This window comes from Macaca thibetana, chromosome 19 (genome assembly GCF_024542745.1).
Source record: "Macaca thibetana thibetana isolate TM-01 chromosome 19, ASM2454274v1, whole genome shotgun sequence".
Taxonomy (NCBI): domain Eukaryota; kingdom Metazoa; phylum Chordata; class Mammalia; order Primates; family Cercopithecidae; genus Macaca; species Macaca thibetana.
Window position 1 is genome coordinate 41013743 of NC_065596.1, and position 22112 is coordinate 41035854.

The following is a 22112-nucleotide window of genomic DNA, read 5'->3' on the forward strand; positions in this document are numbered from 1 at the left end:
TAATAGATTAAATTCAGAGGCAGATGTGAGATCCACCTATCTTCTTTTAATCCCAGCATTAAAGAAATGTGCAAAAAATGAAAAACATTGCCACTTTTCACACTAAATATTTTTGTTTTGTTTGGAAAACATAACTGATTTATGTTAACATATAGTTCATTCTCTTTAAATGAATTAAATGAATATTTCCTTTTTCCTAGATTTAATTTATAATACAGTTAATATTGAAGGATATAATCTACATATGCAAGAGCTCTTGGGGTTCTCAATAATTTTTAAGAGCATAAAGGCATCCTGAGAATAAAAAGTTTGAGACTGATAGCTATATACAGCACTCCATTCTAACACAATGTATTTTTCCATACACGTAATGATGGACAATCTGGTTGCTTCCGATAGTTGACTATTATGATTAGTGCTGCTATGAACATTCTTGTACATTTCTTTTAGTGGAAATAATTACTCTTTTCTGTTGGGTATGCACATTGGAGTGAAATTGCTGCATCATAGGATATAAATTTCTTCAGCTGTAGTTGACATTATGCAACAATTTCTAATTTAGGCCAGGTGTGGTGATTCATGCTTGTATTCTCAGCACTTTGGGAAGCTGAGACAGGCAAATCTCTTGAGGTCAGGAGTTTGAGACCAGCCTGGCCAACATGGTGAAACCCCGTCTCTACTAAAAATACAAAAATTAGCTCGGTGTGGTGGTGGGTGCCTGTAATCCCAGCTACTTGGGAGGCTGAGGCAGGAGAATCGCTTGAACCCAGGAGGTGGAGGTTGCAGTGAGCTGAGATATGCCAGTGCACTCCAGCCTAGGTGACACAGCAAGAATCTGTCTCAAAAAAGGCACTTTGGGTGCCGAGGCGGGCGGTTGCAGTGACCCCGCTAAAAATAGAAAAAAGCATGTGCCAGTGCATGGCGTGAACCCGGGAGGCGGAGCTGCAGTGAGCCGGATTGCGCCACTGCACTCCAGCCTGGGCGCAAGAATCTGTCTCAAAAAAAAAAACCAAAACAAAACAAAAAAGCAAAAATAAATAAATAAATAAATAAATAAAATTCTAATTTTAAATTCCATCAGGCTGTCAGAGAGTTCTGATTCTTTACATCCTTATCAACACTTGCTATTGTCAATCTTTTTATGTTTAGTCATCCTGGCATGTGTGTTTACATCGTAGTATAATTTGCAATTTCCATAAGGACGAATGAGGCTGAGTACTTTTTTATGTTTATTGGCCAACTGGATATCTTTAATAAACTGCCATCCAGGCCTTTTGTCCATTTTTACTGATTTTTAATGTAAAATTCATGTAACATAAAATTCACCATTTTAAGCATTTTAATGTACACAATTCAATAAGTTTTAGTATATTCTCAATGATGTGCAACCATCACCATCATCTAATTACACAACGTTTGCATCACTCCAAAAAGAAACCTAAAACTCACAGTCACTTCCCCCTTTCCCCTGTCTGGACAACTATTAATCTGTTTTAGGTCTCTGTGATTTTGCCTATTCTAGACATTTTATATAAATGGAATCATACAATATGTGACCTTTTGGGTTTTGCTGTTTCCACTCAGCATGTTTTCAAGGTTCAGCCAAGTAGTAGCATTCATTCCTTTTTATGGTTGAATTGTATGGATATACCACATTTTGTTTATCCATTCATCAGTAAATTGGACATGTGGGTGATTTCTGGGTTGTCTTTTCTTTCTTTTTTTTTTTTTTTTGAGACGGAGTCTCGCTCTGTCGCCCAGGCTGGAGTGCAGTGGCGCAATCTCTGCTCACTGCAAGCTCCGCCACCTCCCGGGTTCACGCCATTCTCCTGCCTCAGCCTCCCGAGAAGCTGGGACTACAGGCTCCCGCCACCACGCCCGGCTAATTTTTTTTTTTTTGTATTTTTAGTAGAGACAGGGTTTCACCGTGTTTGCCAGGATGGTCTCGATCTCCTGACCTCGTGATCCGCCCGCCTCGGCCTCCCAAAGTGCTGGGATTACAGGCGTGAGCCACCGCGCCCAGCCTGGGTTGTCTTTTCTTAATGATTTATAGAAACTTTGTAAGTTCTATATATGACCAAGTTATGTATTACAGATGTCTTCACCCACTCTAGGACTGGCACTGGCACTTTCATTCTCTTAGTAATATATACATATATGTGTAATATACGTGTGTGTGTATATATATTTTTTCTTTTTTTTTGAGACAGAGTCTTGCTTTGTCACCGAGGCTGGAGTGCAGTGGCACAATCTCAGCTCAGTGCAGTGCAATCTCTGCATCCCAGGTTCAAGTGATTCTCCCGCCTTAGCCTCCTGAGTAGCTGGGATTACAGGTGTGCACCACCATGCCTGGTTAATTTATATGTTTTAAGGAACAAAAATTCTTTTTTTTTGAGACGGAGTTTCGTTCAGTCACCCAGGCTGGAGTGCAGTGGCGCGATCTCGGCTTACTGCAAGCTCCGCCTCCTGGGTTCACGCCATTCTCCTGCCTCAGCCTCCCAAGTAGCTGGGACTACAGGCGCCCGCCACCACGCCTGGCTAATTTTTTGCATTTTTAGTAGAGACGGGGGGTTTCACCGTGTTAGCCAGGATGGTCTCGATCTCCTGACCTCATGATCCACCCGCCTCGGCCTCCCAAAGTGCTGGGATTACAGGCGTGAGCCACTGTGCCTGGCAGGAACAAAAATTCTCAATTTTAAGTAATCCAATCCCAAGGTTACGAAAATATACTCATATTGTCTTCCAGAAATGTAATTTGTTGTTTTTTTTTTTGAGACAGAGTTTTGCTCTTGTTGCCCAGGCTGGAGTGCAGTGGTGCAATCTAGGCTCAATGCAACCTCCGCCTCCTGAGTTCAAGCGATTCTCCTGTTTCAGCCTCCTAAGTAGCTGGGATTACAGGCATGTGTCACCACACCCAGCTAATTTTGTATTTTTAATAGAGATGGGGTTTCTCCATGTTGGTCAGGCTGGTCACAAACTCCCGACCTCAGGTGATCTGGCTGCCTCGGCCTCCCAAAGTGCTGGGATTACAGGCATAAGCCACTGCGGCAGCCAGAAATTTAACTATTTTACCTTTCCTATTGAGATCTATAATCCACCTGGATTACATATTCTGATGTGAGGTCAGAATCAACCTTTCTATTTTTCCAGATACCCAATTGACTCAGTATCATTTACTGAAAAGACCATCCTTTCCTTACCTTTGTCTTAAATCAAATGACTGTATAAATTAGCCATTTTCTCTGTAGTCCACTCCCATACATATTTCAACTCCTAGAACTATATTGAAACAGCTCTAGCTAAGGTCACCAAGAAAATCACCTTGCCAAAATCAGTGCTCAAGCACCCGTTCTTACTCTACCTAACTCTTCAGCATCACAACACACCTAATCAATCCCTTTGCTTCCTGTATAACATATTCTCCTGGTTATCTTCTTACTTCTCTGACCACTTGTTTTCAGTTCCCTTTAACACATCCTCCTCCTTTCCCTGACCTCTAAATGTTGGAATGTCTCTAGCCAGCCCTCTTCTCAATGTACACTCTTTCTGTAGGCTTAAATACAAGCCATACACAGCTAGTCTTACAATATACCTCTAGTGTTTTTAGAAAAAAAATTGTGGTAAAATAACATATAAAATAGAATTTACCACCTTAACCATTTTTAAGCATATACTTCAGTAGTCGTATGTGTATTCATATTGTTGTGCAACTAATTTTCAGAACTTTTGCATCTTGCAAAACTGAAACTCTATACTGATGAACTCTCCATTTCCTCCTAGCCCCAGCTACTAGCAACCACCATTCTGCTTTCTGTTTCTGTGAACCCAACTACTCTAAATACCTCATATAAGTTAAATCATACAATATTTGTTTTTTGGTGACTGGCTTATTTTACTTGGCATAATGTCCTTAGGGTTCTTCAAAGTTACAGCATGTGTCAGAGAGTCCTTCCTTTTTATATATTTTATTATTTTTTTGAGACAGAGTTTCACTCCTGTGGCTCGGGCTGAAGTACAGTGGTGTGATCTCAGCTTGCTACAACCTCCGCCTCCAGGGTTCAAGAGATTCTCCTGCCTTAGTCTCATGAGTAGCTGGGACTATAGGTGCTCGCCACCATGCCTGGCTAATTTTTGTATTTTTAGTAGAGACAGGGTTTCACCATGTTGGCCAGGCTGATCTTAAATTCCTGACCTCAGGTGATCCACTCGCCTTGGCCTCTCAAAGTGCTGGGATTACAGGGGTGAGCCACCGTGCCCAGCCCAATGTCCTTCCTTTCTAAGGCTGAATAAGATTTAATTGTATACATATACCACATTTTGTTTATCTATTCATCTATTGATGGACACTGGGTTGCTTCCACCTTTTGATTATTTTGAATAATGCTGTTATGAACGTGGGTGTAAAAACATCAGTTTGCGGCTGGGCGCGGTGGCTCACTCCTGTAATCCCAGCACTTTGGGAGGCCGAGGTGGGCGGATCACTAGGTCAGGAGATGGAGACCATCCTGGCCAACATGGTGAAACCCCGTGTCTACTAAAAACACAAAAATTAGCTGGGCATGGTGCTGCGTGCCTATAGTCCCAGCTACTCGGGAGGCTGAGGGAGGAGAATCGCTTGACCCCAGGAGGTGGAGGTTTCAATGAGCTGAGATCGTGCCACTGCACTCCACCAGGTGACAGAGCAAGACTCTGTCACGAAAAAAAAAAAAAAAAAGGCCGGGCACAGTGGCTCATGACTGTAATCCCAATACGTTGGGAGGCTGAGGCGGGCGGATCACCTGAGGTCGGAAATTCGAGACCAGACTGACTAACATGGAGAAACGGCATCTCTACTAAAAATACCAAATTAGCTGGGCGTGGTGGCGCCTGCCTGTAATCCCAGTCGCTTGGGAGACTGAGGCAGGAGAATTGCTTGAACCCAGGAGGCAGCCCTTGCGGTGAGCCGAGATCCCGCCATTGCACTCTAGCCTGGACAGCAAGAGTGAAACTCCGTCTCAAAAACAAAAACAAACAAAACAAAACAAAACAAAAAACCCCATCAGTTTGCATCCCTACTTTCAATTATTTTACATATATACCTAGAAGTAGAATTTCTGGATTATATGGCAATTCTATTTTTAATGTTTTGAGAAATTACCATATTGTTTTCCACAGTGGCTGTATGAGACAGCTTGGATATGTGTATCCCCTCTAAATCACATGTTGAATTGTAATCCCCAGTGTTGGAAGTGGGGCCTGGTGGGAGGTAATTGGATCATGCGAGTGGTTTTCTCATAAACGGTTCAGCACCATTCCCTGGGTGCTATCGTCATGATGGTGAGTTCTCATTAGATCTGGTCCTTGAAAGTGTGTGGGCTGGGTGCGGTGACTCACCCCTGTAATCCCAGCACTCTGGGAGGCCGAGGCGGACAGATCACCTGAGGTGAGCAGTTCAAGACCAGGTTGACCATCATGGTGAAACCCTATCTCTACTAAAAATACATAATTAGCTGGGCTTGGTGGCGGGCGCCTGTAATCTCACCTACTCAGGATGCTGAGGCAGGAGAATCGCTTGAAACCGAGAGGCGGAGGTTGCAGTGAGCTGAGATTGCACCATTGCTTTCCAGCCTGGACAACAAGAGTAAAACTCCATTTCAAAAAAAGAAAGAAAAGAAAAGAAGGAAAGAAGGAAAGAAAGGAAGAGTGTGGCACCTCCCCGCGCCCCCACTCGCTCTCTTACTCCAGCTTTCACCATGTAAAGTGCCTGCTCCTGCTTTGCCTTCCACCATGAATGAAAGCTCCTTGAGGCCTCCCTAGAAGTTGAGCAGGGCCATGCTTCCTATAAAGCCTGCAGAACCATAAGCCAATTAAACCTCTTTTCTAATTACCCAGTCTCAGGTATTTCTTTGTTTTTTTTTTTTTTTTTTTTTTTTTTTGGGGGGGGGGGGGGGGGGAGGGGGGACGGAGTCTCGCTCTGTCACCCAGACTGGAGTGCAGAGGCGCAATCTCGGCTCACTGCAAGCTCCGCCTCCTGGGTTCACGCCATTCTCCTGCCACAGCCTCCCGAGTAGCTGGGACTACTGGCGCCCGCCAGCACACCCGGCTAATTTTTTGTATTTTTAGTAGAGACGGGGTTTCACCGTGTTAGCCAGGGTGGTCTCGATATTCTGACCTCGTGATCCTCCCGCCTCGGCCTCCCAAAGTGCTGGGATTACAGGCGTGAGCCACTGCACCCGGCCTTCAGGTATTTCTTTACAGCAATGCAAGAATGATCTAATACATTGTACCATTTTACATTCCCACCAATAGTGCCCAAAGGTTCCAATATCTCCACATTCCTGCCAACATTTGTTATGTATTTTTTTTTTTTTTTTTTTTTTTTTTGAGACGGAGTCTCGCTCTGCTGCCCAGGCTGGAGTGCAGTGGCCGGATCTCAGCTCACTGCAAGCTCCGCCTCCCGGGTTCACGCCATTCTCCTGCCTCAGCCTCCCGAGTAGCTGGGACTACAGGCGCCCGCCACCGCGCCTGGCTAGTTTTTTTATTTTTTTAGTAGAGACGGGGTTTCACTGTGTTAGCCAGGATGGTCTCGATCTCCTGACCTCGTGATCCGCCCGTCTCGGCCTCCCAAAGTGCTGGGATTACAGGCTTGAGCCACCGCGCCCGGCCTGTTATGTATTTTTTTTACGTTAAGCATCCTATTGAGTGTGAGGTGATATCTCATTGCGTGGTTTTTTTCATTTTTTGTTTTCATTTTTGTTTTTCAGACACAGTCTCACGGTCACTCAGGCTAGAGTACAGTGGTGCGATCTCAGCTCACTGCAACCTTTGCCTCCCAGGTTCAAGTGATTCTTGTGCCTCAGCTTCCCAAGTACCTGGGACTACAGGCACATGCTACCATGCCCAGCTAATTTTTGTATTTTTTGGTAGAGATGGGGTTTCACCATGTTGGCTAGGCTGATCTTGAATTCCTGACCTCCAGTGATCCACTTGCTTCGGCCTCCCAAAGTGCTGGGATTACAGGCATGAGCTACTGTGCCCAGCCTCACTGTGGCTGTGACTAGCATTTCCTTAATGGCTAGTGATTTTGAACATCTCTTCATATGCTTGTCGGCCCCAGCAGAACGAGACGTATGGAGCAGATCAGAATAGCAGTGTAATGGTTCTGAAAACTAAACTGGCATTGGAACTAAAGCCTACAAAAGTAGATCAGATCTTTCCTAAATCTAACAGGATAACTACTGGCTCAAATTGATTAAATAGAATCAAGACTCTCTGAAACATAATAACTGAAATATCCAAGGTACAACTGAAAATCATTTGTCATACCAAAAACCAAGAGAACCAAAATCTGAAGAAGAAAAGGCAATCAACTAATGCAAATACAAGGATGACTCACATTTGGAATTATCTGACAAAGACTTTAAAACATACTTCACAAAAAGGCTTTGCCAATCAATTATAAATTCTCTTGAAACAGTATGTTTTATTATTTACTTATGTTTTTTTTGTTTTTTTTTTTTTGTTTTTTTTTTTAGGCAGAGTCTCGCTCTGTCGCCCAGGCTCGGCTCACTGCAAGCTCCGCCTCCCGGGTTCCCGCCATTCTCCTGCCTCAGCCTCCCGAGTAGCTGGGACTACAGGCGCCGCCACCACGCCTGGCTAATGTTTTTGTATTTTTAATGCAGACGGGGTTTCATTGTGTTAGCCAGGATGGTCTCGATCTCCTGACCTCGTGATACGCCCGTCTCGGCCTCCCAAAGTGCTGGGATTACAGGCTTGAGCCACCGCGCCCGGCCTACTTATGTTTTTTTTTGAGACAGAGTCTCACTCTTGGCGCCCAGGCTGGAGTGCAATGACATAATCTTGGCTCACTGCAACCTCTGCTTCCCGGGTTCAAGCAATTCTCCTGCCTCAGCCTCCTGAGTAGCTGGGATTACAGGCTGGGCCATCATGCCCAGCTAATTTTTTGTATTTGTAGTAGAGACGGGTTTCACCATGTTGGCCAGGCTGGTCTTGAAATCCTGATCTCAGGTAATCCACCCGCCCTCACCTCCCATAGTGCTGGGATTACAGGTGTAAGCCACCTCGCCTGGCCTGAGCCACTGTGCCTGGCCTGAGCCACCACACCCGGCTGAAACAGTATAGTGCAAACTTAAAAACTGCTAGGAGAGTAGATGTTAAATGTTTTCTCACACATAAAAAAATAAGTTTCTAAGACAACTATTGTGGAAGAACAAAAAAAGAAGCATGTGAGATAATAGATATGCTAATTAGCTAGAGTTAATCGTTTCACGATATATACATATAACAAAACATATTGTAGGCCATAAATACATACAATTTGAATTTTTCAATTAAAAAATAATTTATAAAATAATCCGGCTGGGCTTGGTGGCTCACGCCTGTAATCCCAGCACTTTGGGAGGCTGGGGTGGGTGGATCCCAGCATCAGGAGTTCGAGACCAGCCTAACCAACATGGTGAAACCCCATCTCTACTAAAAACACAAAAATTAGCCGGGCGTGGTGGTGGGCACCTGTAATCCCAGCTACTCAGGAGGCTGAGGCAGGAGAATCACTTGAACCCGGGAGGCAGAGGTTCCAATGAGTTGAGATTGTCACTGTACTTCAGCCTGGGCAACAGAGTAAGATTCTGTCTTAAAAAATAAAATAAAATAGGCCGGGCGCGGTGGCTCAAGCCTGTAATCCCAGCCCTTTGGGAGGCCGAGATGGGCGGATCACGAGTTCAGGAGATCGAGACCATCCTGGCTAACACGGTGAAACCCCGTCTCTACTAAAAAATACAAAAAACTAGCCGGGCGAGGTGGCGGGCGCCTGTAGTCCCAGCTACTCGGGAGGCTGAGGCAGGAGAATGGTGTGAACCCGGGAGGCGGAGCTTGCAGTGAGCCGAGATCCGGCCACTGCACTCCAGCCTGGGCGACAGAGCAAGACTCTGTCTCAAAAAAAAAAAAAAATAAATAAATAAATAAAAAATAATAAAATAAAATAAATAATAATAATAATAATAATAATCATGGGTCGAAGAGGGAATCTCAAAGGAAAAAATATTCAAAACAATTATAAATACATACATACATCCTTTATATATATGAATATACAGAATAATAAGACCACCACATACAACTTACACTTATAACTTTAACAGATTAGAAGATATGGACCAAATGTTTGAAAATCACAAACTACCAATACCCTGCTAAGATAAAATAGGTAATCTGAATAGTCCTACAACTATTAAATAAATTGAATTTATAATTAAAAAGTCCCCAAAAAGAAATCTCCAGGTTCAGACAGTTGCACTGGAGAAGTTTACCAAACATTCATATAATGTTTTACACAATTTCTTCCAGAAAACAGAAAAGACAACACTTCTCAACTCACTTTATAAGGCCAGTATTACTGTGATACCAAAACAAGACTACGGTGACACAACAAAGAAAATAAACATCAATATCTTTCATGAACTTAAACGAGAAAATTGTCAACTAAATTTTAGCAAGTCAAATCCAACCCAACAATGAATAAAATGCATAATATACCACGACTAAGTGGGATTTAGTCTAGGTATAAGAAGCTAATTTAATATTTAAAAATAGTTCAATATATTATATAAATATGATACATAAGAAAAATAACATGATGACATCAACACTAATTCATATTCAAAAAACAACCAGGCACAGTGGCTCACACCTGTAATCCCAGCACTTTGGGAGGCAGAGGTGGGCGGATCACCTGAGGTCAGGAGTTTGAGACCAGCCTGGCCAACATAGTGAAACCCTGTCTTTACTAAAAAAAAAAAAAAAAAAAAAAAAAAAAAAAATACAAAAGTTAGCTGGGTGTGGTGGTGCGTGCCTGTAATTCCAGCTATTTGCAAGGCTGAGGCAGGAGAATCGCTTGAACCTGGGAGGCGGAGGTTGCAGTGAGCTGAGATCACGCCACTGCACTCCAGCCTGGGTGACAGAGCAAGACTCCGTCACCAAAAACAAACAAACAAAACTATAAAATGTCTAAAAAATAAAATCTTAAGGACCTTTGAGTAGGCAAACAATTATTAGACTGGACACTAAATACACATACACACACCAAAAACACAATTCATAAGAGAAAAGAAGATAAATTAGACCTCATCAAAATTAAGAACTTTTGCTCTGCAAAGACCCTGTTAAAAGGATAAAAAGACAAATTACAGGGCAACCCACTGGGGTCCCCTTCCATGCTGTGGAAGCTTTGTTTTTTCACTCTTCACAATAAACCTTGCTAAAAAAAAAAAAAAGACAAATTACAGTCTGGGAGAAAATATTTGCAGGTTATATATCCAACAAAGGCATTCTGTCTAAGATACAAAAAGAACTTTGAAAACGCAACAGTATAAAACCAACCAAATTAGAAAATGGGCAAAAGGCATGGAGAGACATTTCACTGAACAGGATAGACAGATGGCACACACAGATGTTCAACATTATTTGCCATTAAGGAAATTCAAATTAAAACCACAATGAGATATAATTACCCACCTATTAGAATGGCTAGAATGAAAAACAATTAGAACACCAAGTGCTGGCTATGATTAAAGAAACTAGATCACACATACATTGCTGGTAAGAAAGTAAAATGGTACAAAGATTGTCAACAATAATTTAGCAGCTCCTTGAAAAACTAAAAATGAACTTATTACACTACACAGCAACTACACCCTTGAGCATTTATCGTAAATAAATGAAGACTTATTTTCACATGCACAAGTTTGTACATGAATGTAAAAAACAAAAAACCCATATATATGTGTATGTGTATATGAAATAAAAGAAAAAAAACATTTTCAAAAGGGCAAGTATTGCAGGATTCTATTTATATAACATTTATGAAATTACATAATTATACAGAGAACAGAACAGTTGGGCCAAGGTGTATTAGTCTGTTCTCATGCTGCTGATAAAGACATACCCGGGACTGGATAATTTATAAAGAAAAAAGTTTAATGGACTCACAGTTCCACGTGGCTGGGGAGGCCTCACAATCATGGCAGAAGGCAAAGGAGGAGAAAAGGCACATCTTACGTGGCAGCAAGCAAGACAGAATGAGAGCCAAACGAAAGGGGAAACCCCTTATAAAACCATCAGATCTTGTGACATTTACTACCACGAGAACAGTATGGAGGAAACTGCCCCCATGATTCAATTATCTCCCACCTGGTCCCTCCCACATGGGAATTATGGGAGCTATAATTCAAGATGAGATTTGGGAGAAGACGCAGCCAAACCATATCACAAGGGATAGGAAAAAGAGAAATGGGACAAGTATATAGCTATAAAGAGGTAACACAAGGGAGTCTTGTGATGGTATTGTTGAGTACTTTGACTATTGTGGTGGTGACACAAGGCTACATGTGATAAAACTGCATAGAGCTATAAATATACACACAGAAATGAGTGCATGTATAACTGGTGAAATCTGAGTAAGTTCTACGAATTGTAGCAATGTCAATTTTTTGGTATGGTATTGTACTATAGTTGGATAAGGTATTAACCCTGGGGGAAGCTGCAAAGGGGTGCACAGGACTCCCCTGTACATTTCTTTGCAACCTCTTGTGAATCCATAATTATTTCAAAATAAAGGGTTTTTTTTAAAGAAAATCCATGCCAAAGAAAAAGCCTAACCAGGTATTAAAAAACTGGTAAAGGAATGTTATCTTTACATTAAAACATGTATGAGAATATGTATCATTTTTCCATGATTCCTCTCTATTAGTTTCTTAGGGCTGCCATTAACAAAGTCCCACAAACTGGGTGGCTTAAAACACCACAAATGTATTCTCTCACAGTTCTGTAGCACTTTATTTATTTATTTATTGAGACCCTGTCTTGCTCTGTTACCAGACTAGAGTGTAATGACAGAATCATGGTTCTCTGCAGCCTTGACCTCCCAGGCTCAAGCAATCCTCCCAACTCGGCCTCTTGAGTAGATGGGACTACAGGTGCATGCCACCATGCTAGGCTACAGACAAGGTGTCACTATATTGCCCAGACTGGTATCAAACTCCTAGGCTCAAGCAATCCTTCCACCTTGGCCTCCCAAAGTGCTGGGATTACAGGTGCGAGCCACCACTTTCAGCCTATAGCGCTTCAATGAGTCACAGACATCATCAAAGAACTCTGGCCTATAGAATGGATCTGTTTTTGGCCTACACACCCCAAACTTTCCTGGTTGATCTCCTTTCTTCTCAATCATCCCTCTGCCATCTCTACCTCCTCAATATAGTCATATATTACTTTCTCTAATTTTCCTAATTTCTAATCAACACTATTTTTTTGCCTAGTGATTCTATTAGAATATCCATCCATGTATTCTTGATCCCCTACTAGATTGAAAATGTCTCTATAACACTTTAAAAATGTATTCCTATCACCTAGCAAAGCAACTTGTATGAATCTTTTATTTATTTATTTTGAGACAGCATCTTGCAGTGTCACCTAAACTGGAGTAAAGTGGTACAATCTTGGCTCACTGTAGCCTCAAACTCCTGGGCTCAAATGATCTCCCACCTCAGTCTGCTGAATATCTGGGACTACAGGCATACACCAACATGCCTGGCTAATTTTTTAATTTTTAATTCTTTGTAAAGACAGGGCTTTTGCTATGTTGCCAGACTGGTCACAAACTCCTAAGCTCAAGTAATCCTCCCACCTGAGCCTCCCAAAGTGCTGAGATTACAGGTGTGAGCCACTAAGCCTGGCCTGAATCTTTTTTAAAAAGTTATAAACAGGCTGGGCACAGCAGCGCATGCCTGTAATCCTAGCACTTTGGGAGGCTGAGGTGGGAGAATTGCTTAAGGAGGTCGAGACCAGCCCGGGCAATATAGCGAGACCTCATCTCTGCAAAAATTTAAAAAATTAGCCAGGTATGGTGACGTGTGCCTGTATTTCCAGCTACTCAGGAAATTGAGGTGAGAGGATTGCTTAAGCCAGGGAGGCAGAGGTTGCAGTGAGCCAAGTTTGCACCACTGCACTCCATCCAGCCTGAGTGACAAAGTAAAACCCTGTCTCAAAACAAACAAACAAAAATTAATAAACACTGTAGATTGTGTCCTTTGATGTACAGAGTTTTTAGGTTTGATGTAGTCCCATTTGTCTATTTTTGCTTTTGTTGCCAGTGCTTTTGGTGTTACATACACAATAAATCATTGCCAAATCCAATGTTATGAAGCTTTTCTCCAATATTTTCTTCGAAGAGTTTTTGTTGTTTTAGATCTCACATTTAGGTCTTTGATCCATTCTGAGTTAATTTTTCTATCTGGTATAAGACAAGGGTACAAATGTATTCCTTTGCCTGTGGATAATCCAATTTTCTCCATGGAAGTGTTGGCACCCTTGTCTAAAATCATTTGACTATTTATGCAAGGGTTTATTTCTGGGCTCTCTATTCTATTCCATTAGTCTACATGTCTATCTTTATGCCAGTACCACACTGTTTGATTACTATAGGTTTGTAATATGTTTTGAAATCAGGTTTTCCCTAAGTATTTGATTTAAAATAACCTTGCCAACCCAACATTCTGAACAGCTGGTCTGTTCCCTGCAAGGGCTTCCTGTGCTTGCTCACTCACCTGGGCACCATCTTCCTGTCTCTTCCCTCACAACCATCCAGGGCTCCTTCCCTTGCTCCAATGAGGAGATTATGGCTGGCTTAGAAACAGAAAGACCTAGTTATAAGAAAAGAAATTGAGATGAGATGGAAATGAATGTATCCAAATACCGTAATTTAGAACTGATTAAAATAAAAATAAATCACAGATAAAAATGGTACTTGATAAGGGATACAGAGGAAATAAAGGAGAAGAGATGAAATCCTCATATTCATATGAACACAGGATCATAACAAACAAAGCAAACAAATAGGCGATAAAATAGTACTTAAATTTATGTAAGCTTTCTCTTATTTTGCTGTGAGGAAAAAAAAAAGCTTCCTGAAATATTTATTCTTTTAAAAAATTTTTTTTTTGAGACGGAGTTTTGCTCTTGTTGTCCAGGCTAGAGTGCAATCGCACAATCTCGGCTCACTGCAACCTCCACTTCACGGGTTCACGTGATTCTCCTGCCTCAGCCTCCTAAGTAGCCAGGATTACAGTACACCCACCACAGTGCCTGGCTAATTTTTGCATTTTTAGTAGAAATGGGGTTTCGCCCATATTGGCCAGGCTGGTCTCAAACTCCTTACCTCAGGTGATCCACCCGCCTCAGCCTCCCAAAGTACTAGGATTACAGGCATAAGCCACTGCACCCGGCCTCATATTTTTTAAATGTTAACTGTACAAAGTTCTTAAAAAATAACTTCCAAAGGTAAATCATTTAAAAGAGAATACAGGTCAGGCATGGTGGCTCACGCCTGTAATCCCAACACTTTATGAGGCCAACGCAGGCGGATCACTTGAGATCAGAATTTTGAGACCAGCCTGGCCAATATGGTGAAACCCTGTTTCTACTAAAAGTACAAAAATTAGTTGTGCCTGGTGGTAGGCACCTGTAATCCCATCTACTCAGGAGGCTGAGGCAGGAGAACTGCTCGAACCTGGGAGGCAGAGGATGCGGTGAGCTGAGATGCGCCATTGCACTCTAGCCTGGGCGACAAAAGTGAAACTCTGTCACAAAAAAAAAGAAAAAAGTTAAAAGGCTGGGTGTGGTGGCTCACGCCTATAATCCCAGCAGTTTGGGAGGCCAAGGCAGGTGATCACCTGAGGTCAGGAGTTTGAGACCAGCCTGACCAACATGGAAAAAATGCGTCTCTACTAAAAATACAAAATTAGCCAGGTGTGGTGGCGCATGCCTGTAATCCCAGCTACTCGGAAGGCTGAGGCAGGAGAATCGCTTGAACCTGGGAGGCAGAGGTTGCGGTGAGCCGAGATCACGCCATTGCACTCCAGCCTGGGCGATGAGAGCGAAACTCCATCTCAAAAAACAAACAAATAAATTAAATAAAAAATGAAAGAGGACATTTATTATAGGAAATGGAGTGGTGTTCCTTTGAGAATAGTAAATGAGGCCGGGCGCGGTGGCTCAAGCCTGTAATCCCAGCACTTTGGGAGGCCGAGACGGGCGGATCATGAGGTCAGGAGATCGAGACCATCCTGGCTGACACGGTGAAACCCCGTCTCTACTAAAAAATACAAAAAACTAGCCGGGCAAGGTGGCGGGCGCCTGTAGTCCCAGATACTCGGGAGGCTGAGGCAGGAGAATGGCGTGAACCCGGGATGTGGAGCTTGCAGTGAGCCGAGATCTGGCCACTGCACTCCAGCCTGGGCGGCAGAGCGAGACTCCGTCTCAAAAAAAAAAAAAAAAAAAAAAAAAAAAAGAGAATAGTAAATGAACCTTTATTACTCTAGCCTACCACTCTGTTACCCAGGAAAGAAAAAAGCTTCGCTCCTGGAACCCATGTGTCTAGTTTTAATCTTATGCTAGTACACTGGCAGATTTAGTACAGTGGATGTGAAAAAAAGACAGAGTGCTTTCTTTGACAGCGTTATGCTTTAACATTGCAGATTTCCAATTCTGCCCCTTAAACATCAAAGAAGAGTTATTATAAGAAAGGACCAAAAGAACATGTAAGGATGGGGATAATGAAAATATCCCTCCATTTAGCTGTGCTTGTTTCTACAATACATAAAGAGAAAATTCATCCAGTTATTTGAAAGCTAGCCCTAAATTAATAGGGGAGAAAGAAGAAATTCTAAGTAGATTGTGAATTGTTAGAAGAATTCTGAATTGTCAGGTTCTTAATTTTTAGATAACTTTACCAAGTGACACCAAGTTGCTATAATTCTCCAACATCACCTCCTTGTACAAATTCCTCTGCGCTGGGTTCAGGCATTCCCATTCCTCCTGAGAGACATCTATAGCCACATCTCTGAACATCACCAACTCCTAAAATGACAAATCGTAGTACTATTTTTGAAATTATAAGAAACATTTTTAAAAAGAAAAGAGAGGCGCTAAAAGAAGGTACTGCAAGAAAGGAGACAGTCTACTGAATATATAGGCTAAGCCTGGGTCACGGGTCAAAGAGGAATTTAGTGTGACTGAAGTGGAGTGCCCACATGTTCTTAAACAATTCAATTTCTGCAGATACATCTTCTTGTGTAGGTGGCAAACTCCTGTTAATCAGTCATCTCGAAACTAGGAAAATAAGTACAGGCTCCCAATTAAATTAAATAGTTAAAAATGTTTAAATCTTTCCAAAATGTCTTATTAAAATCTCTATCTTGAGAAAAATAACTTGAAGACTTGACTTTATGATTATGACTATCATGCCATAGGCATTTTTAGTTTTCCTGCAAATTCTTTAGTACACATCTGGTGCACACTACATTTTCCATAGATGGACACTGCTGTATCTTTCATCGCATATATTCTTCAATTTAATCTTGACATCCCCCTTCCAATTGGTGTAAAGTTATGTGTCCCCTTCTCTTGAACCTGAAAGGACATCTTTCAACCTATAGACTTATTCACCCTATAGAATATGGCAAAAGTGATTATGTGACTTCCGTGGTTAGATCACAAAAACATATCATACTTCTGCCTTACTTTCTGGGGATGTTCGTTCTGGAAACCCAGCCACCATGTTCCTAGGAAGCCTAACCATCCCATGGGATAGCTCATGGGGAAAGGAACCAAGCCTCCCCAAACAACAGTCAGCAACAGCTTGCAAGCCATGTGAGGGAACTATCTTGAAAGTGGGTCATGTAGTTCCCAATCAGACCATTTCAGCCGATACCACAAGGAACAGAGGTGAGCAATCCCTACTGAGCTCTGCTCAGATTGTGGATTTGGAAGCCCAACCATGATTGCTGTTTTAATCTACTAAATTTTGGGTTGGTTTATTATCTAGAAATAGTTATTGTAACGTAATATGATTTTTATTGGTAGCATAGCATTTGATTTTTTTTTTTTTTTTTTTTTTTTTGAGATGGAGTCTCGCTCTGCCACCCAGGCTGGAGTGCAGTGGCCGGATCTCAGCTCACTGCAAGCTCTGCCTCCCGGGTTCACACCATTCTCCTGCCTCAGCCTCCCAAGTAGCTGGGATTACAGGTGCCCGCCACCTCGCCCGGCTAATTTTTTTTTGTATTTTTAGTAGAGACATGGTTTCACCGTGTTAGCCAGGATGGTTTCAATCTCCTGAGCTCGTGATCTGCCCGTCTCGGCCTCCCAAAGTGCTGGGATTACAGGCTTGAGCCACTGTGCCCGGCCCCCATTTTTTGTTTTAAGAGACGGGGTCTCACTATATTTCCCTGGCTGGTCTTGAGCTCCTGGGCTCAAGCAATCCTCCCACCTTGGCCTCCCAAAGTGCTGGGATTACAGGCATGAGCCACTGCACCCAGCCTCATTTAATCTTACAATAAAAGATTTAATAATTCTCTTAAGCTTGAATCTCTGGGGTGAATAAAATCTCTATGGTATTTTCTAAGGTACATATTCCATTGTTTTATAATTACACTTAAGAGGTCTTAACTGTTACCATCCACCACCTCTCCCTGTATATTTACTATGTTCCTAAACTAAAGAATATTAATGTAGAATGATCCAGACTCTCATAGATGTGACCCAAGTAAGTCTAACATATGCTGTTCAATCTAAAACTGGAGTTTGTAATTGGTGATCACATATTTTCTGGCAAGATCTTCAGTTTTTCCACGCAAGCACTAATCCTATCTCCATCTAATCCTAAAGCCTCACGCAGCAAAGTCTGTCTGCTCAACGAGATCACCAAACACCAATTCCTGGCCGGGCGCGGTGGCTCAAGCCTGTAATCCCAGCACTTTGGGAGGCCGAGATGGGTGGATCACGAGGTCAGGAAATCGAGACCATCCTGGCTAACACGGTGAAACCCCGTCTCTACTAAAAAATACAAAAAGCTAGCCGGGCGAGGTGGCGGGCGCCTGTAGTCCCAGCTACTCCGGAGGCTGAGGCAGGAGAATGGCGTGAACCCGGGAGGCGGAGCTTGCAGTGAGCTGAGATCCGGCCACTGCACTCCAGCCCGGGTGATACAGCGAGACTCCGTCTCAAAAAAACAAAACAAAACAAAAACAACAACAAAAAAAAAACACACCAATTCCTATCACATCTCACCGGAAAACCCAAAATTGTGAAGTTCAAAGATTTCCCACATGTGATTTAATTAACCATTCATTCCCTGAGAACACCTCAAGTGGTAGCTTTTTTTTTCTCCCACAGCCTTCGTACCACCGTCCTCCTTGTTTCTAATCGTTGATGTCAGACAACTGTCTTTCCTTCTCTAAAATCTTTTTTTTTTTTTTGAAATGGAATCTCACTCTGTCGCCCAGGCTGGAGTGCAGTGGCATGGCCTCAGCTCACTGCAACCTCTGCCTCCTGGGTTCAAGCAATTCTCGTGCCTCAGCCTCCCAAGTAGCTGGGATTACAGGTGCACACCACCACACCTGGCTAATTTTTGTATTTTTTGTAGGGAAGGGATTTCACCATGTTGTCCAGGCTAGTCTCAAACTCCTGACCTCAAGTGATCTGCCTGCCTCGGCCTCTCAAAATGCTGGGATTACGGTTGTGACCCACCGCACCTGGGTCCCTTCTCTAAAATATAATGTCATCATTTCATCAGTCTATACCATGTATTATCTCTCTCTCCATTGCAGTGATGTATTTACATGCAGGTTTTTGCCCCTCAGGAATTTTCGCTCCTGGCTCAGTATCACTAACTCTAATACTATAATCTTAATTTTCAGTGATTTCAAATATCCGTATACTGCGTTCTTCTAACATCATGGGCCCAATTCCTTAACCTCTTCTACTTTTCTATGAGCTTATCTTCCACTCTACTGTACTCACTCCCCACGTTATTACTCTAGACCTTGTGACTAGCAATAACTGCATCACCTCCAAAATATCAAGTATCCTTCTCTGATCCCCTTCACATTGGCACTCACCCACTCCATGCCTCTTCTCCCTCTTCTTACCCAACATAAATTCCATGCTCAACTAATCACTTAACTTTATAATCACTCCCAGCATGAGCTCCCTTAACCCTCTCATTTCACACTTGCTTGACAAAGCCTGAATCCTTGATGAATCCATCTCTCTTTCTACTCCATCACCAAATCTAAGTAGCTAAAATTGGCTAGAGAAAATTATAAAACTTAGTAACAAGTTTTATTTTTATATTTTCTTTCTCTTTTTTTTTGCGAGGGGTGGTAAGGGTGGGGCATCTTTCTTTGTCACATAAGCTGGAGTCCAGTGGCGAGATCTTAGCTCACACTGCAACCTCAAACTCCCAGGCACAACTGATTCTCCCATCTCAGTGTCCCAAGTAGCTGGGACTACAGGCATGTGCCACCATACTCAGCTAATTTTTTTTTTGTGTGTACCGATGGGGGTCTTTGTTGTCCAGGCTGGTCTCAAACTCCTGGTTTCAAGCAGTCCTCTTGCTGTGGCCTCCCAAAGTGTTGGAATTACAGGCATGAGCCACTGCACCTGGCATATTTTTATATTTTTCTTTTCCTTTCTTAAATGGTTAAGAACTAAAAAGGTATACATTCAGATGTCTTGCCTCATATTTATCCTTTCCATTTTGTCTCCCACCTCTTGCCCCCATGAGTGCAAAAAGTTATTAAAAAACTTTATAAGTAAATACATATATATAATTTTTCATGCTTTTATACAAATAGTAACATATTATAATATATGCACTGTTTGGTACTTGATTTTTTTTCACTTATTAAATTCAAAGTATCTTGCCATATCTGTGATGAATGGCTTCTTTATTTTTACATAAGTATATATAGTCCAATTATTTGTATTAACACTGATGGTTTATCAATTAAACCTATAGATTCATTATTTCTAGTCTTTGGCTATTATAAACAACAGTACAATGAATGCTATTGTGAATTTATCATTTCATACAAATACGGGTATATCTGTAAGAAAAAGTACCAGGAGTTGGATTGCTGGGTCAAAATGGAAAATACATTTTGGTAGATGTCAAATTGCCCTTGAAAGCAGTTAGACCATTTTGTTCTCCTCACAGACTCACTAACAGGGTGCTTTGTCAAAACATTTTATTTTTACCAATCTAACAAGAAAGAAATGTCCACTAAAACTCTATGTCATAAACTCTACTGCCACAGAGTTTTAGTGGACATTTCTTTAATTGTGAGTTTAGTACTTTTCTTTTTAGAAGAACCCTTTATATTTCCTTTTCTGTGAACTCTCTATTCAGGTCCTTTGGCCTTTTTTCTACTGGGCTATTCATCTTTTTTTCTCTAAAAGTTCTCTATATTAGAGAAATAATAAGCTCTTTCCTTGTTTATGAGTGGTAAATACTTTACTCCAGTTTGTCATCTGTCTTCTGACTTTGCTGACAAGTGTTTCTCGCCATGCAGAAGTTTTTTTATTTTAATGTGGTAAAATGTGTTAACTTTTTCTTTTTCTAGTTTTTGGATTCTGAGTCCTAGTTAGAAAGGCGTTCCCCAAACCAAAGTTATGGAGGAATTCTCCCATGTTTTATTCTAGTGCTGTTATCACTGTATTTTTAACAATTAAATTATTTGATTTATTGTAATTTATCCTATATGGTATGTGGGATATAGATTGGACTTTATCTTTTTCCAAAATTGCTACCTATCTGATAATGTTATCAACAGTCCATCTTTAGCCTACCGATTGGACATGTCATGTTAACCATGAGTTATATTCCCATTTTAGGTATAACTCTAGGATTTCTATTCTGTTCACTTGATCCAATTATCATGTTTTCAGTATTGTGCCTTTCCATTATATGTAATTATGTGTAATTACCTGGTAGAGCTAATGTCCCCTCTACAGAGGGAATTAACAGAACCCTGAGTCAACAACACATAACATGCAATAAAAAGTGTACAATAGGCTGGGCGTGGTGGCTCACACCTGTAATCCTAGCACTCTGGGAGGCTGAGGCAGGCGGATCACTTGAGGTCAGGAGTTTGAGACCAGCCTGGGCAACATGGTGAAACCCCATCTCTACTAAAAATACAAAAAATTAGCTGAGTGTGGTGGCACACAACTGTGGTCCCAGATACTTGGGAGGCTGAGGTGGGATAGTCGCTTGAACCTGGGAGGCAGAGGTTGCAATGAGCTGAGATTGTGCCACTGCATTCCAGCCTGGGTGACAGATTGAGACTCCGTCTCAAAAAAAAAATAAATAAAAATAAATAAATAAAATTACTAGAAATGAAAAAATATGATTTTCAAGAGAAAACCACTTAATAGAAACATATCGACAAATGACACAGATGTTGAAATTGGCAAAGACTATAAAAACTATGAGATATATTTAAAAAATCTACAGGAGGGAAAAAGGGAAATTTCAGGTGAAATTTGAATACTCTAAAAAAGAACCCAAGGCAAATCCCGAAACTAAGAAATGAACTATATGAGGCCGTGTGTGGCGGTGGACACCTGTAATCCCAGCACTTTGGGAGGCTGAGGCGGGTGGATCACCTGAGGTCAGGAGTTTGAGATCAGCCTGGCCAATGTGGTGAAACCCTGGTCTCTACTAAAAATACAAAAATTAGCCAGGCATGGTGGTGTACAAAAATGTTAAAGGAAATTCTTCACGTGGAAAAAAAAATTGATACTAGATAAAATCTTCAGTCTATACAGAAGAATAAAGAGTGTTAGAAATGGTAAACATAGGGTTAAAACATAAGATATTCTTTTCATTTAATAATTTCTTTAAAAGATAATCAACTAAAGAAAGAAATATATGCTTTAAGCAAATTTAGAAATAAAATATATGACAAAAAAAAAAAAAAGACGGGAAGGGGAAATAGAAGTATCCAGTTGTGCCTGGTGCAGTGGCTCACCCCTGTAAGCCACTCCAGGGAGGCAGGATTGCTTAAGGCCAGGAGACCAGCCTGGGTAACAAAGTGAGATGGCATCTCTACAAAAAATTAAACAATTAGCCAGACGTGGTGGCACACAACTGTAGTCCTAGTTACTTGGAAGGCTAAGGCAGGAGGATCACTTGAGCCTAGGAGTTCGAGGCTGCAATAAGCTATGATGACACCACTGGACTCTAACCTGGGCAACAGAGAATGACCCAGTCTCTTAAA

The 22112-nt window shown here is 41.7% G+C and overlaps 2 protein-coding genes across 4 annotated transcripts in view; one reads left to right on the forward strand and one right to left on the reverse strand.

Moving 5' to 3' along the window:
* Positions 1 to 22112, forward strand: part of ZNF382 (zinc finger protein 382) — a 93214-nt gene that overhangs the window by 68423 nt on the left and 2679 nt on the right. The gene's annotated exons all lie outside the window — the stretch shown is intronic.
* Positions 1 to 22112, reverse strand: part of ZNF461 (zinc finger protein 461) — a 38599-nt gene that overhangs the window by 10719 nt on the left and 5768 nt on the right. For 2 of the 3 annotated variants that reach the window (XM_050769048.1, XM_050769047.1), the window contains exons 3-4: positions 15786 to 15912; positions 13602 to 13697 (exon numbers count right to left, since the gene is read on the reverse strand). In XM_050769048.1, the coding sequence (XP_050625005.1) occupies positions 13602 to 13697; positions 15786 to 15912 (223 nt within the window). Of the gene's footprint in view, positions 1 to 13601; positions 13698 to 15785; positions 15913 to 22112 lie in introns of those variants that run through there. The other variant, XM_050769049.1, reaches the window with a different exon arrangement.